The 15897-nt window shown below is 32.1% G+C and overlaps 1 protein-coding gene across 1 annotated transcript in view; it reads right to left on the bottom strand.

The window, feature by feature from the left end:
- Nucleotides 1-7760: 7760 nt before the first annotated feature.
- The window catches only part of LOC137929625 (arrestin homolog), a 38576-nt gene continuing 30439 nt past the window's right edge, over nt 7761-15897 (bottom strand). Inside the window, exons 2-11 of the mRNA XM_068772664.1 lie at nt 14303-14354; nt 14064-14228; nt 13479-13599; nt 12640-12787; nt 11689-11839; nt 11028-11089; nt 9883-9946; nt 9616-9724; nt 9394-9535; nt 7761-9307 (exon numbers count right to left, since the gene is read on the bottom strand). Coding sequence (XP_068628765.1) covers nt 8763-9307; nt 9394-9535; nt 9616-9724; nt 9883-9946; nt 11028-11089; nt 11689-11839; nt 12640-12787; nt 13479-13599; nt 14064-14228; nt 14303-14334 — 1539 coding nt within the window. The 5' untranslated portion in view covers nt 14335-14354 and the 3' untranslated portion in view covers nt 7761-8762. The remainder of the gene's footprint in view (nt 9308-9393; nt 9536-9615; nt 9725-9882; nt 9947-11027; nt 11090-11688; nt 11840-12639; nt 12788-13478; nt 13600-14063; nt 14229-14302; nt 14355-15897) is intronic.

Genomic DNA, 15897 nt, shown 5'->3' with positions numbered 1-15897 from the left:
TACTATAAATAATTACGTACTCGCAGTGCAGTGTATATCAGTTTTTACATCGAATGCGGGAGGCTTGTAAGGACGAAGGTATCTCGAGCGATTATCGTTATCGCCTGAGTATTTTACATTTTTAAAAAGTAACACAAGGCTGTAGTTTTGTTTTTGTAGTAAATTATGAGGCTTCACTTTGTCTATTTTCTTTTGTACTATTTTTCAATCTATACAATAAGAAAAATATATTACAGGGCTATTATATTTTTTTATCAGATCATGTTCCAAGTTTACTTCAGCAAGAATGTGAAACATATTTTAAGAAAGAAGATGAGTTTTATCGTCATTATCATTTTAGCCATGGGATATCTACTAGACACCACCCCACCACCAACCCTCCCACATAGGTTCCCAATAAGACCGGTTGGAAGTGGTTGCATCCATATCCTCCTTTTTCGACCTTACCAAGGTATTCTGTCCACCTCGTGCGAGGACTTTTTAAGCTGGGATTGCTGGTCCGTGTTCACTACTCCAGAATCCTAAGGTACAATTAGTTATTTGATCTGCACGCTTTGTTGCCTGTCCACTGCTACAAGATACGTTTACTGATATTAAAATATAAAAACTCTTTACTTAAGTGACAGCTTGCAGCAAATAATCTATTACAATCGATATCCCATATTGTAGGGTTGGGTGGGCAAAAACACTTATAAAACACCTACACGCACTGCTGATAACTTTTTGTATGACCTCCGGTTTTAGGGATCTCTCGTTCTTCCCTATAGTGAGAGGAACAGGGTTTTTTTTTACCAATTCAAAAATTTTTTTCATTTACGTTTTTATTTTTTCACTTTCTTTATTCCGTCACTTTAGCTAATTTATTTAACTGGTTAAAGTAAATTTTATATATATTTTTAGATATTGCAATGATTAGTAATCAGAATAGATGAAACTTTGTACGAAAAGTTACCCTAAATGTACAAGTCAGTCCAGGTCTCTGAGATTCTGCAATTTAAAAATAAAATTCAGTAAACTCACAATTATTAAAGTGAGTACTATTCTTATTATGTTTCAATGTAAAAATTGTTAAAAGCTTATAAAAATGTAGGCCATTTGTTGTTATCAGAGGAATAGGCACAATCGTGTTATTACACAAACACAAAATTTATAGGTATGATTTATTTACACACAGATACAGACATGATTTATGTAGAGGTAAATTCTCTTCATCTATGTTTCTGAATGGAACTTATTGCGGGCGTTGATTATAAGTGATTGTTTTATTTCGGTCAGACATAGTAGCGGCTCCTTCTAACAAAGTTTATTGGTTATTCTTTTAACACGCATAAAATTTTCGAACGTCAATATTTGCAAATTATGTCTTGATACACAATAACTCTGTATATTTATATTCGTTTCATTTATTTGTTAATGTTATGACACGCCCTTTATTCGCAGCTGCGTATTATTTTGTAATAAAATACTGAGCAGCTTTGCTTTTGTATTTTCAATCTTGAGATGTGAAATTTTTTTTTCAATACTTGCGTACTTTGTCTTATTATCAATTATATGGGTTTTCCACTGCTGAGAAATATTTTTCCGGAGGATGAACAGCAACTCGCCTGCTAAGCGTGGCGATTATGGTTTTTCCCCCTATGAATATCTTTGGGGAAGACCTATGCCTTGCAGTGGGCGTCTATGGGCTGAAACGACCATGTAAAAATTTTACCAATTTTGGTAAAAGTTTTACTAGATTATATATACTAAGGAACACATAGACTAATAGATAAAATAATTAACCAAATGAAATTGCAAATAATTCTTTTTCGTATTTAGATTAAAATGCTGGATCATAATTTTATGTAAATAAATTCCAGGTTGATTGGACATTGAGACAGGTTTATATCAGCAGAATATGTCAAAGTGGTAAAAACTGGTGATAAGAGAAAGAAGGAAAAGTTGTCTTTGAAACGAATAGCCAAATTTCGCGACAACTGGATACCTATAAGTAATCGATGAATTGGAAGAACTAGTAAATAAAACTAAAACTTCTTAAAATCAATTTTATATAAATACATTAAATATTTCGAAACTGGCAACATGTCAAATTTGAGATCAGTCAAATGATTCTTGACCCCGATTTATTGGATTTCACTGGTTGACCAAAATTCTATTATTACTTGACTTTCTGACGTGACCTTTAGGAATTCAATATTGATAGTATTTTTAAATATCATATATTTTAGAAGAATGTTTCAGTGAATACAACGATTATTGCTACCAAGCAATGCTACTGATTAATGTAGTGTTACGTACTGTGGGTTCTGACTCGAAATGAAACACCACCGGTTCACAAGGAATCCTTTATTCATAAATCAGATGGTCATCCTTCTTAAACACAAATTAAACTTTCGCTTAGTCACAAATCACTGTTCAAATAACTTACCAAATAGTCACTTTGTATCAATAATCGTAGATCTTAATCTTATTACTCGAAAAACAACACTGAACTTACGACATGGGGATCACACCTATTTATACGACGGAGAAGGTTCCAGTAAGTTCGCGATAATTCTCGGTTAGAATTTCCGAGAACCGCACAAAAAGATCTTTAAATAACTTCAAGGTCATTCGTTTTTACGGCACTTCTTAATCGTAGGGTTACGTGTTTATTGTTTAGTAGGTTCTGTAACTCGTGCTTTGTAACTGTAGTAATATTTTAAGTCCATGTTATGAATTGCAATTACAGTTACTAACTACAGTATCTTTAGTAATAATTAATAGAATCATTTAACAGCATTAAGGATAATTGTGAATGTAAAATTGTAGACAAAAATAACCCGAGTTTGTTCAGGTGTTTTCACAGATCGAGACGCATTTAGAACGCTTTAGTAATTTTAAGTTTGAACTTCATTATATGGAAGCTCTTTAAAAATTAGCATTCGAAATTTAAAAAAGTAAAAACACATTCAAAATTTCTTTATCCAACAAACGATGAATTAAATCTAGTAGTGATTTCTTAGAATTGAAAGGAGAAAATCCGTAGGAATACACTAAAACGTATTATTATTAATATACATAAAATTGTTTCTTTCATAAAAAATATATAACCTGAAGGCGAATACATTATTGTGAAGGTTATTTGATTTTTTTTGAATCTAACAATTGCTGTTGAATATTATCTGTAATCCTGACATAGTTGTAGGCATATAAATAACATTGTTCATAAAATTTGTTTCAGTTACTGGTATTTACATTGTGTATCACACTTCCTTGAAAACTCTTACTGTTACTCTTTTGTTGACATAATAAATTTCATACATGTATTGAGAAGCAAAAGTCAATATGTTTATGTCAATATATATGATATATACAACATATCGCCTGTCACCGTGGCGATCTTTTAAGGAGGAATATACCTTACAGTGGACTTCTATCAGCTGAATTTGAAATGCTCTAACTATTAAGACATTTGTGAAATTAATAACAAAAGATATTTCTGAGTTTTTTGTGTTTGTTTTTTTAAATAAGAACACGTTTAGGAATAACGGTATAAAGAAGTTCGATTTGATTAAATTTTATTTTAAACTTGCTGTGCCCGCGACTACGTCAGCGTGGAATAAAAAAAAAGTGAATTTGTTCATTTAGTTTTTTTTTTTGGTTTATTATTTTCTCTAAAACAAAAATAGCTTAAATTACTCCTTATTATTTCAGCTATCCTTCAGTATTAGTCCCGTATAAATAGATTTAGCCATTTTAGATGTTAACCTGAACAAAAAGACAGATAGACAGCAATTAAAAAATTGTTATTTCGGTATATGTACAGTTTATTAATAATATGCATGTAGTATAAAGCGTTTATTTTAATATTACAAACAGACATTCCAATTTTATGTATTTGTATAGATTGGTTATTGTAGAACCACTTATACTGAACTGAACACCTGACTTTTGACACCGACGGTACAAGAAAAGAGTTGTCTCCTTGATGTCTGAAGCCGTTGTTACAGTATTAGTATAATATAGGAGTATTCTTCTAAACTTTATGTTGTATTGAAAATTTCCTGTAATAGTCGTACTCGCATCACGATTTTTAGGCACACTATCGATATGACATACACTATATATAATATACAAATGACACTTACTATCATGTGATAAAGTACTTAAGATAGAGTGTTGAACTATGACACACATACATAGTTTAATAATTTTATCTTTTATCTTAGAGTTAAAAATATTACAACAGAAAAGATTTCATCAGGTTTTCTGTAGATACAAAAAAAGGTTCTATATAAAATGCTCATTCAACCATTATTTAGGGCAACAATATACGAGAATATAACGTTTGCTTTAATAAAATACAGTTCCCGGTATTATGGGTTATAAAAAGGAATACTGTAATACTAACAGGCTTTCGTTTAAGCATATAGCTGGCAACACTTATGAATTATGTACTTGGTGAATTGTTAATCTCGGCATTAATTATGAGATATAATTTGACCAGCTTACTGGTCTGAATTATTAATTTTGTGAAGCTGAAGTAAAAGTGATATACTTTATGTGAAAGCTTTTTTTTTGTCAAAAAAAGAGTAACAATATTATAGATAACATACATTAAACCACTCGCGTCTATATCTGTCCTAACAGAGTTGACATAGAATAAGAAAATATAAAATAAAATAATTAAAAATAAAATTCAAACCATTGAAATGAATTTTTATTCATTGGCGTCATCGTTGGGAGTGACGCAAGGATAGGTCTGGATTTAATCATGGCGATCTTCAGGAGAGGCCTATGCCCAACAATGGGCGTCTATCCGCAGACATGTTGATGATGATCATAAATGAGTGATTAGAATAAAACACCAGAAAAATGCACTTCACCATAACTGTAAGAGAGCACGACAGAAAACGTCGAACAGAAATATAAATTACAATGTTATTTTTTGGACATTAAATTAATCACTAAAATCACCAATTTTTTTTGTATTGAACAAATACAGTAATATACATTGAATGCAGATGACCATGGAATGTCCAAGTTTAGGACGTCCACACGCAGGACAGACAGACCAGACAGAACTTGTTAAGACCCTTGGGAGATACTGGATATTCTTCTCTATTATATTTGAAATATAAGAGAGAGGCTTATGTCTAGCTGTGAATGTACTACGCTGTATGACAGCTGAAATGATGATTACCATGATGTCTTGAATTAAAAAAAATATCTCTTTTGTACCCAGATGATGTTTTTACTACCTAACTATACGTTTAAAGAAACCGAGGTAAATTTGTCACTCTAATAAGATAAAGTAACAATATTTTGAAAGAGATGTACTTTCGTCTTGTCAAACTCCCATATAAAAATCACTATCAGCACATCTTTCAGGATATAAATAGAGTTCGTCTAAAGTCATCGACTCGCTCCTAATAGCCGTAATGAAAAAAATATTAAATGATAAATTTGGCACGCTGCGGCGGAAAATTTACGGTATCTCCACTATCACGGTTCAATTAGTATTTCGTATAAAATTAATTTTCCTTATCTGTTGCTATACCTAAAAGTTTATTACATAAATCTAATTGATATAAAGGTAAGCCATATATTATAGATATTGGCTTAATTATGTTTTGCTTATTACTCCTTTAATATATTTCGTTCTGTTTAGTATACTGTAAAATGTCTCTGAATTAATTTAGAAAATAGATAGTAAAATAATACGCCAATGGTTAAGTACGACTGTGATCAATATTAAAATCATCTGTTAAGGATTCCATGCCCGAAAAGTGCAAATTTTGTGTGAATTGCGTAACATTAATCATAAAAAAACAACGAGAAAAACAATATCGTAATGGATCAAAAATAAAACACGAGTGCGACTACCTTTCAGAAGCGACTATAGGCTAATAGCGATACTCTAGTGACAGATTGGCTTTCTAACTTTATTATAGAACCATGTTTTAACATCGGAAAAAAGTCTGACAAAACATTAAAACGTACATAAATTTTTAGACTGAGTATACCATATATGAAAACTTTTACACTTATAACCAATCTCTATTTCGTCTTCCGTCGCCATTTCGTCGTATTCCGAGTGGAATTTAATAAAAAAATCATCTTGTTTATTTTTTTTGTTTACGAAATTTTCCTTAAATAAAAGGTACTTAAGTTACTCCTTATTACATCACCTATCTGTCAGTATAAGTACTGTCGAAATCACTCCAATAATTCCAGAGATTAGCCGAAACAAACAAACAGACAGACAAACACAAATAAAATAGAATTTTGATATATTAACCATTTATATATTCATATGAATGAAGTAAAAAGAGGTTATTGTACTATAACAAACAGACACTCCAATTTTATTAATTGTATAGATTGGTTATTGCAGACACTTATTTAAAAAAAAACCTAACTATTAACATCAACGGTAGAAGAGAAGAGTAGTCTTTGATATCTGAAGACGTTGTCACAGTATTAGTAAAATATAAGAGTGTACTTCTAGGCTGTGTTGTATTAAATGTTTCGTGTAAACGTCGAACTCACATCACGCTTTTTAAGTACTACCGAGGTTACTCCGTCGATAAATGAATTATAAATGCAGTGCACAAATGGAGTACTTTATTTACGCAGATATTTTTGACACTGTGACGTACTTCTTTAAAAATAACTTTTATCAATATGCTTTTAACGGCTTAGTGCTTAACAGATTTGTTAATGAGGTAAACACGATGTATAATTTAGTAGAATTGCATTGTTTTATAGTGATTTTGATCTAATTTGGACACTCAAAAGTTGGACAGACGACTAACTATTAAATTTACCATTCTTCTTCCTATTGCAAATTAACGGAGGAGGTTATATAAATATATACACATATTATGTACCTACATATATGTGTATGTATAAATATACATATAAAAAGTGCTATTTGTTAAATTTTTTAGCGGCTTATTGCTTTATTAATAATATTATTAAAGAAGCTAATATGCTAAATAATAAAATAGATATTTTAATAATTAGAAAACTATGCACTTTTCAAATAATTATGACAGAGACGCATTCACCAGAAACTCTATTAAAACATTAGGTTTATGTTTACTAGCATCGCTAATATTATGTCGTTCAATGTGGGTACGTAGGTAATCTTTGAAAACGGAGTAGAGAAGACATAGTTTACAAAATAAAAAAAAACTTCGCTCCGTGTCACTGAAGCCATGGACAACTTTCAACGAGCATTGTGAGGCGGGTGCTGTTAGTGTTATTCTGTTTCTTGTATATTCAATAAATAAAACAATCTTTATTTTCGAAATTTATTTACATTTACATACAATAGACAGTAAATATATCCTTTTATTATAATACTCAAAAATAAGTACGACGTAGTGTTTATACAAGTTGCTTAAAACTATATAAGTACATATAAAATGTTATGTAAAACAATTCAAAGAGCTAGTAACAGGCCGTGTTTAGTGTTTAGCTGGACATTATTGTAATACGAAAAACTTATTTCTCTGACTAACAAATATATTTTTGGCAATTCAAAATTTATGCATCATTAAATTGCTACATTCTTAATGTACGACTGCAGCTACAGTTATAACAAGTAGATTAATACAGACAATAATTGACACGTATAATTATGTTTTTTTACGTAATAATTGATGCAAAGTTAATTTGTTCATCCGTGCACTACTGATATATAAATTGAACTAGATGTTTATTTTTATTACTACTTTACTAATTGTGAAAGGAATAAATAAACCGAGAAACAGAAAGCTTAAGAAATAGAAATTCATTTACAAATATAATATTGACAAAACGCACATTTTATTTAATTATTTGGTTCAGTTTGAATTACAGGTTGAAAAGGTAAAAAATTAAGATAATTATATTTACAAAGTTATGTATTTAAAAATTTAAAGTGAAAACGTAAGTTATTTTTTCTATACGGACACATCGTTTAAGGTTCTTAAAAGCTGTGATGGATCAATTTATACGTATATCTACTACATAGGTACACAAATACGTGCCGATATTAATTACAATGCATATTAATCTAAATTTGTCAATATAAATTCCACTCACTCCCTACGGGCGTCTGAAGTAAGGCAGTGGGAGGCGTCTGCCTAAACAATACATTTCGAAATTTCATAGTAACGTCGTTAAGATATTGAAAGATACTTCTAACATCGATTATAATATAGTAAGCGTAAACGATCAGGCTTCATATTACGTTACCGCCATTGCGGCAACCAGCAAGTCTTGATACCAATAAATACTTACTAAGTACTCTTAATTAAAAATAGAAACCCAATGACTAGACTTGCAACTGGTAGACCTCAAAACATTTCAATGTCATGCATTATCAAGTAGAAAAATATCAAGGCATTTTATTTAAGACCTTATACTATTCATTATAAAGGTAATTCGAAAATATATTTTAATATCGTTTGTCTTATTTTGAACAATCGGAAATGATTTAATTAAAAAGAAATACTCTAGTGGGCAACAAATCTTTAAACTTTTAAATCCTTAAATTTCTTCTAATTTTAATCGTGTAATTTACGGGGAAATAAGAATATGAATGACAGTGAAAATTATGACTGTCGTCGCCGATCGATGCAGCACACTGCTCTTTTTAAGTTTTCAGCAAAACCAGTTTTTTGCGCTTGGACCTCAGTTTTACATTGCTGTATAACCTCAGATGTTTTTACTTCGTCCGACTGATCAGTCTTGTTATCTGGTCTGATATTATCACCTTCCTCGTCGGATCACGTGTCCGAACAGGGGTATTTTACAATCAAATCTAATTCTTCTTCATCCGGTTTTATGTTGCGTACTTCAGTTTGGCCTTCAAATTTTTTTGGTCTGTCATTTAGTTTGTTTTCAATATTCACTAGTACGTCAGCGACACATCTATGATCTTCTGGCGACTTTACTTCACTATCATCACCAAAAGCTGTCTCCCCTTTACCTTGATCGTTGTTATTTTGTTTATCTCTTTCTGTTTCTCCTTTGCTATCTTCTTCTTCACTGTTTTCTTTCCCTTCTAAAATCATTTTATGAGTTGCTTCTTCTATAACACTGTCAGTTGGTGCTTCATTTATACATGAATGGGTTAGTGTGAAAGGCAGTTTAAGAGATAAATCTCCACCCATCGCGCTTAGAGTTAGTTTTACTTTTACGTAATAGGAAACGTAAATTGCAAATACGTTTCGATCTTCCGGTGAGTTGGAGTTACACAAAACTGTTGAAGCTAAGCTTGCCCCTGATTTTGAATAAGAATCTTCTAGTGCGATCCAGTTTTTGGTAACACCTAAAACAGATAAATTTTATTTATGTTTACTATATTGCTAATCCCATAGTTTGATAACCAATTATTTATTATGTTCTAATAGATACCTCTGTGCGGTGTCAAAGTATAAGTGTCGGTAAATGTTTGACCAGGCATAACGGGAGTGTCTGAACCGCGGACCAAAGCAACGACATTTTTAAATTTTCCATTTGAAAACATGCACACATCAACATGTTGGATAACAAGAATCTGAAACGTAAAATATATTGAACATCATATCTTGAAAACAATAGTGTACGAATGTGTTAAAAATATGAAATTAAACTTACTTTAATCCGTCTTACAGTTTTAGATGAATGATTACCTACAACAATGCTCACGTTTATAGACTCGCCATGAGAATAAGTAGCTTTGTCCAACCAACCTTCAAGTTCAACCCTACAAAAAAAATTATTGATATAAAAACGAGAGCATATATTTAAAAAGCTTATTTATTTTCACAACTTTGAATACTGAATAAAACCAGGTGCATTTGCCACATAAAAATGTAAAGTACCTTTTACCATTTAACCACAAATTGAAATTGGAAAGCTTACCTGCCATCGGACAATAAAAACGGTTTTTCAACGGTCGCCCGGGGTGGCGCTTGTTCGGCGCTCTCTGCGACCAAACGCATATTTTCATTATAAAAGACCAATTGCGAAACAGAAAAAAACGTAAAGGCCATAAAATAGGAAAATCACGACCATTTTACAAAAATATATTGACATGTAATTTTTAGCTAAGAGTTTAATTCAAATCTCATAAAGACCTATAAATGTAGTGACCCAAAGACTACAATTATTCATTGTATTTTAACTACAAATATTTTAGTTTTCACTCTATAAACTAGCATATTATTTTCTCTTATTAGGTTATTATTCACAGAGAAAAAAAATAATCTAATAAAAAATATCTCGAATAAACGTTTATTGAAAAAGTTTACTTATTTATTATATATTACCTTTTTCTATGGTCATATTTCAATCACAACTTATAAAAAAGTTTGTAAAATGATTAACAAAAATGTTTTCTTTTTGATTAATAAATATTTAGCGTTTCAGCCCTATAAACACCCACTACTAGGCATAGGCCAACCTCAAAGATATCTATGGGGGATATACGATAATCGCCACGCTTGGCCGACGGTTTGGCGATCACATTAAATTATATAAGATTGTATAATGGGAATCAAACCCGCGAGAATAGAAAGTATGTTTCATTCCTTACCGCTAGGTTGTCACTGATAAATATTCATTTGTAAAACTATGAAAAGAACAATATAAAATAAAAGTACATATAATACTCCATTCTACTATATAAAGAGATATTTAGTGGACAGATAAATTTTGCACAAAATTTAATGTTGCCTTGGACTTGATATACGGACTGTGACATATTGCGTAAATTAAATAAGGTTGTCACTGTTCATCAAAAGAGAGGAAAAATTGCGGGTTAACCTAGTAAAGAGAAAGTAACCCGAGTTGGTAGTTTTTCTCTAGTTTTCTATCTCGTCGAGTTCTCTTTCTAGACTCTACTCTCTACGACTCTACTCTCCATTTTTTGCAACAGGCTAATGAATACAAACATAACAATAAGTTAAATGAAAGACGAAAATTACCGTTTTAAACCTTCATCTAGTTTCAGCTAAAACTTGAGATAAATTGGTTGATAAATTAATTATATAATTTAAAATTCTCACCAGTTTCAGTTTTGCCACCTCGAGAGTTTTCATCCGAGTCAAGTTTCGGTTTATTTTTAAGTCTGCAAGTAAATGAATGAACATAGTTCATTAAGGAACTTTTATATAGTAATGTTCGTGATACAGAACTGGGGAAAGGCTTCGACGCGCAGAATTAATTATAACTTAATTCCTTATTTAAATAAGCAACAGAATTACGCGAGCTTGTTCATTTATTATGTAACTTCGACGTCATGGTAAAAATTCTTTGTAATATCATACAGATAATATTATCAAATATAGATATTTTCATAACACCATAAAAACCTTTTTGTTAAAAATTTGTTCTTGATTAACTGTTACATAGATATATCTTGAACATCTATAGAATGAATATGTCAGACGTAAGATATCTAACATCTTGTTATACTACAATCCATTTACTGTTTATACTAAAAATAAATACAAAATCTTAACACAGTTTTTATAATAATTTCTATATATCATTAATCATTAAAAATCTTTCCATTCTTGTTTTTAAAATGAATTATAGACATGGATATTACTTTATTGTATCATAAAAATAAACCGTATAACTTAATATGAATAACCCACCTTATTTATATTTATCTTTTAGTGGTAATTTCTATAGAAACGTAATAAAAAACAAATTTAGAATTACCTGAGAACATTATGATGTGCCAATGAACTCAGAGAATGGTGTGGCGAATGAGGTAGCACAGGTGGAGGGATGGGTCTGCCTGAACCTTGAAGAACTCTTATACCCATACGAACAGTGTTTCTACGAGATATTTTCTCGTCAGCTCGTTCAGCTATAAACAAAATTTTTGCTATATACTTTTTTTTCTACTAATACATGTTTTGTATTAGACATGTTTTTCTTAATTTTTTGGTTTCCTTTTTGCTTTTAAACATCATTACCATTTTAGCCAATTATCGTCCATTGCTGAACATCGGCCTTTTTTAAAGATTTCCAATAAGTGCCGAATGAGACGGCCAACTTACAGCGTTTTCCGACTACCGAACGTGCTGTGTTGTGCTTTTCGGTCCGTGTTTTAAAGATCGAAACCATGAAAATTCAATTAAGAAGGTAAATTTAAAAAAGTATTGCACGTTTGAAGTTGGAGTGGGCGGGGCATATCGCATGTGTAATTAATGGCTATATAGGCCGAATAGTTATCAAGTAGCGAACACGAGCCGGTGGATGCAGCATGGGTCGGCGGCCTAATAGGTGGCTCGATGACATAATTAAGGAAGATCAGACATTGTGAGGATTATTGGTAGAAGCCATCCCGCGCAGAGTGCGTCTATAGGTTGAAAAGAAGAACAGAAAATACTATTCAACTTTTACAGTTTCTGTTCTTGGAGAACCTAATCGTCTTAGTTATTAAATTTTCACTGCCTATTAAGTGCCCTTTTCAGCCAATTTCCTTGACTATAGCCATTAATTTTTCATTAATTATATATACGTATATATTTTAAGAAATTACGTATACATTAACAATAGACGTAATACGTATTCTTACATAGTTTTAATACTGAATCATAACATGAGATTATAAATTATAATTTTAATTTTCAACTTCGAATATATATAATAAATATCGTTTACCCATATAAGCTCGGACGTCATATGACGTTCCTATAGGTGCACCATGATATTGCTTAGCAGGCACCAACTGCACACTGGGAGGTGCCAATGGCGTAAGTTCCAAGTGGAACGGGAAAGCGTTGGCACCTAGACGTTTTATCAAAGCATCCTGAAACATTGACAGAGAGATAGGAGACCTGGATATTTCTGATTCGGCTGAATATTTATTCATTTAATCATATTCTTAAGTTCATATATATTAATAATTTAAAACATTTTTACAATAATTCTAGGAGAGCTTAATTTTATAGAAACTAATCAATTTAAGTTCTCCTTTAATGGTATTTTGCAAGTTAAGACTGCAAGAATTTCAAAGGCTTTCTCGGAAGAGCCTAAAACAAATTAAGACTATATAAGTATTAATATTAAGTATTTATATATAAGTAGAGTATTGAATAAACCTTTAGATTTTTAAAACAATAACAGAATAGGCACTAATTGAAGCTACTATTATTATCTAAAACGCAATATTTACGAATTCATTCTGAACTATTTGTGTAGATTGAACGCATCAAAACAAATACGCCTTCACTTGCTCCTTAAATCTCAACGAATAATAAAGAATGTTTGAATATAAACTACCTATCTACATTATTCAGTTATTAATCAGGTATAATAATTCTCTATTTTAATAAAAAATGTAAATAAGAATTCTCAAGTAAATCAGGTTAAAAGAAAAACATCCTAACTATTATAATTGTTTTTTAATGAAATTTATTTCATATTGGTCAATGATTGTCTTTCTAAATTAAGTCGTCATATATCGTATTTATCGACCGATTGATTTATCAGGTACCTACCTGCAAAGGAGAGTTGGGTTCTCTATCATGGTTGCAATGCACGGGCCAAATTTGTACCAGGCTCATGATGGCTTCATTGCAGAACTTCAATCCCATTACCTCTTCATCTTCTCTGCCATAACTTGCGATGGAAAATTATTTGTCTAATATTAATAATTTGAAATATCTTTTAGCAGTAACAAATAGATTACGGCTATAATTATCTATTGTTTATCCCTTTAGACTTTGTAAACAGAAATATTTATTGTCATAATTGTCTTATGCGAAATTATCATCGCCATTTCAGCTGTAAGACGTCCACAGCTGGACATGGGCCAGCCCCAGAGATCTTCGTCGATATGACCGATTGAAAACGGCATACATTCAGCGTCTTCCAACGAATTTTGTCATTATTTAAAGTTACAAATTAACGACATTTGTTTATTGTAAGATGTTGATAATATCCCTATTTCACCGCCTTAATTTACAATTATTTTAACTAAACTCACAAAGACAAAGATCGTTTAAATATTTTACTTTTTATTTGTAACTTATTTACGATAATGAAAGCATGTTGATAATGTAATTACAAGGAATTATTCTCACCGAAACGTTAAGGTTACTTGTCCGAATAATTTTTTGTTCTCTAAGCACTCCGGTTCCACGTGTAGGACGCCTTGTATCTTGTCAATATAGCCATTCTCCACAACTAAATCACGCGACGCCAAATATAATGTCAGTTTATTATTCGGTGACGACTTTTTGAAAACCCTGTAAAGAAAGAAATAATTAAGAATTTTTCTAAAAATAAACAAATATATTTAAATTACTCAAATAATGCTCACCGTTGCGAGTTAAGTGTGTTGTCTGTCATCATGGACCGTAAGCAGTTGAAAACTAAAACAAAAGAATAGTTTATACTTATAAGTAATTATCGATTCTCTACATTTTAGATATCAAGTTTTATCAATGTGTTTGTAAACTAAAGAGGGACTCGCCCCGTTCATAAAACTGTGTAACAAAAACTTTTTAACCACACAATCCTGTGTAAAAACATGTAGAATGATTATCATGTCTTTCTACTCCTATATTAGGTCGCTACTTATGGATATTTTGTTATAAATCGATAGCATTATTAAAGAAAACAATAGTATTTAATCCAAATTGGTGCACAATTGATAACGATGCAATTCTACCACTTTTAATGTACCTATTTTTCGCATTAGTCTTGGCGAAGCTTAAGTACTTCCCCTGTAACAGTTGGCATACACTGCTTGTCATTCCCTCCTAGAAATAGAGCCTTTGGAGGCGCGGGTGTTTAGAGTGGTGGTCCTAAAATCCCACTAGCTTCAGACTTTGAGGTGGACGATTGAGTGATGCGGACTCTACCACCAAATTTTCAGGGATGGCGAGGACTACTCCGGGACGAGCTATCTTAAACAGCAAAGTGCGAGGGAAGATCCTGCGGTTATCCCTAACCGGGAGATATTGCGGTCCCCCATATCGCGCAGAAGGTGTTCACCAGGGGGGTTTTAGTGGGTAGGAATCCCATATAAATCTTCCTTAATTTTCCCTCCGGAACCAGAAAAGAAAGATTGCATAACCTTGATATAATCCATTACTGAATTACGTCATTCAGAATATATGCTACATTATTAATTATGGAAGAAGCTATGACAGGCTTTGGAGATGAACAGATAGCCGCTAGGGTCTTAAAATTCTTGAGTTTTTTTGCTATTTGATGTATTTGATGTTGTGCTGCTAGCCGGTCTAGGCTTTGTACAGCTTCATCGAAATTGAGCCAAGAAAGCCAGAAAAAATTTACGCTGGGGATCGTACCTCAGTTACGACGAAGACATTTACACGCGGAGAACTATAACCGTGTAAGTGTATAGTGTGATGAGTGGGGTGTTGAATACGTAGCACGAAGCGAGGACTACTCGGCGGTCGGGAGAGACACGGGCCTCTCTCGACCGCCCTCGCTTGAACGCGGGTTAGGCTGACGCGGCCGCCGTGTCATGTGTAGGTGTGTAGTGCATGATATGTACATTCAGGCCGCCGGGGCTCGATGTGAGGCAGGTGTCCTGGCGTTGATACGGGGTAGCGGATATTGTTTAAATTCCGCTTTAAGGGCGGCGAGAAGGGCCGAATGCTTCTTTAGTAGAGATTACAGACCATCAAGGGTAACGTAAGACGTTCATATATATAGTGGATAGACTAGATAGACGTTAAGGTCGTCGGAAGACTGGAAGCAAACCGCTTTTTACCGACTTTATTGCAAATCTACGGCGAAAGACGTCTTACATCACTGATAATACTATGCAAATTCAAATAGGAAACAACTTTTGTTATATCTAATTTAAGTAAAGTTGTTATGCACATCAGTTTTTCGTTTTAATGTATGCGTATATCAAGTTATAAGATTAACAATAATGTTTTA

The sequence above is a fragment of the Battus philenor genome, unplaced genomic scaffold (assembly GCF_028537555.1).
Source record: "Battus philenor isolate CCGP_79_NKW_IND1 unplaced genomic scaffold, ilBatPhil1.0.hap1 SCAF_5, whole genome shotgun sequence".
Classification (NCBI taxonomy): Eukaryota; Metazoa; Arthropoda; class Insecta; order Lepidoptera; family Papilionidae; genus Battus; species Battus philenor.
This window is presented reverse-complemented; position numbering and strand designations above follow the sequence as displayed.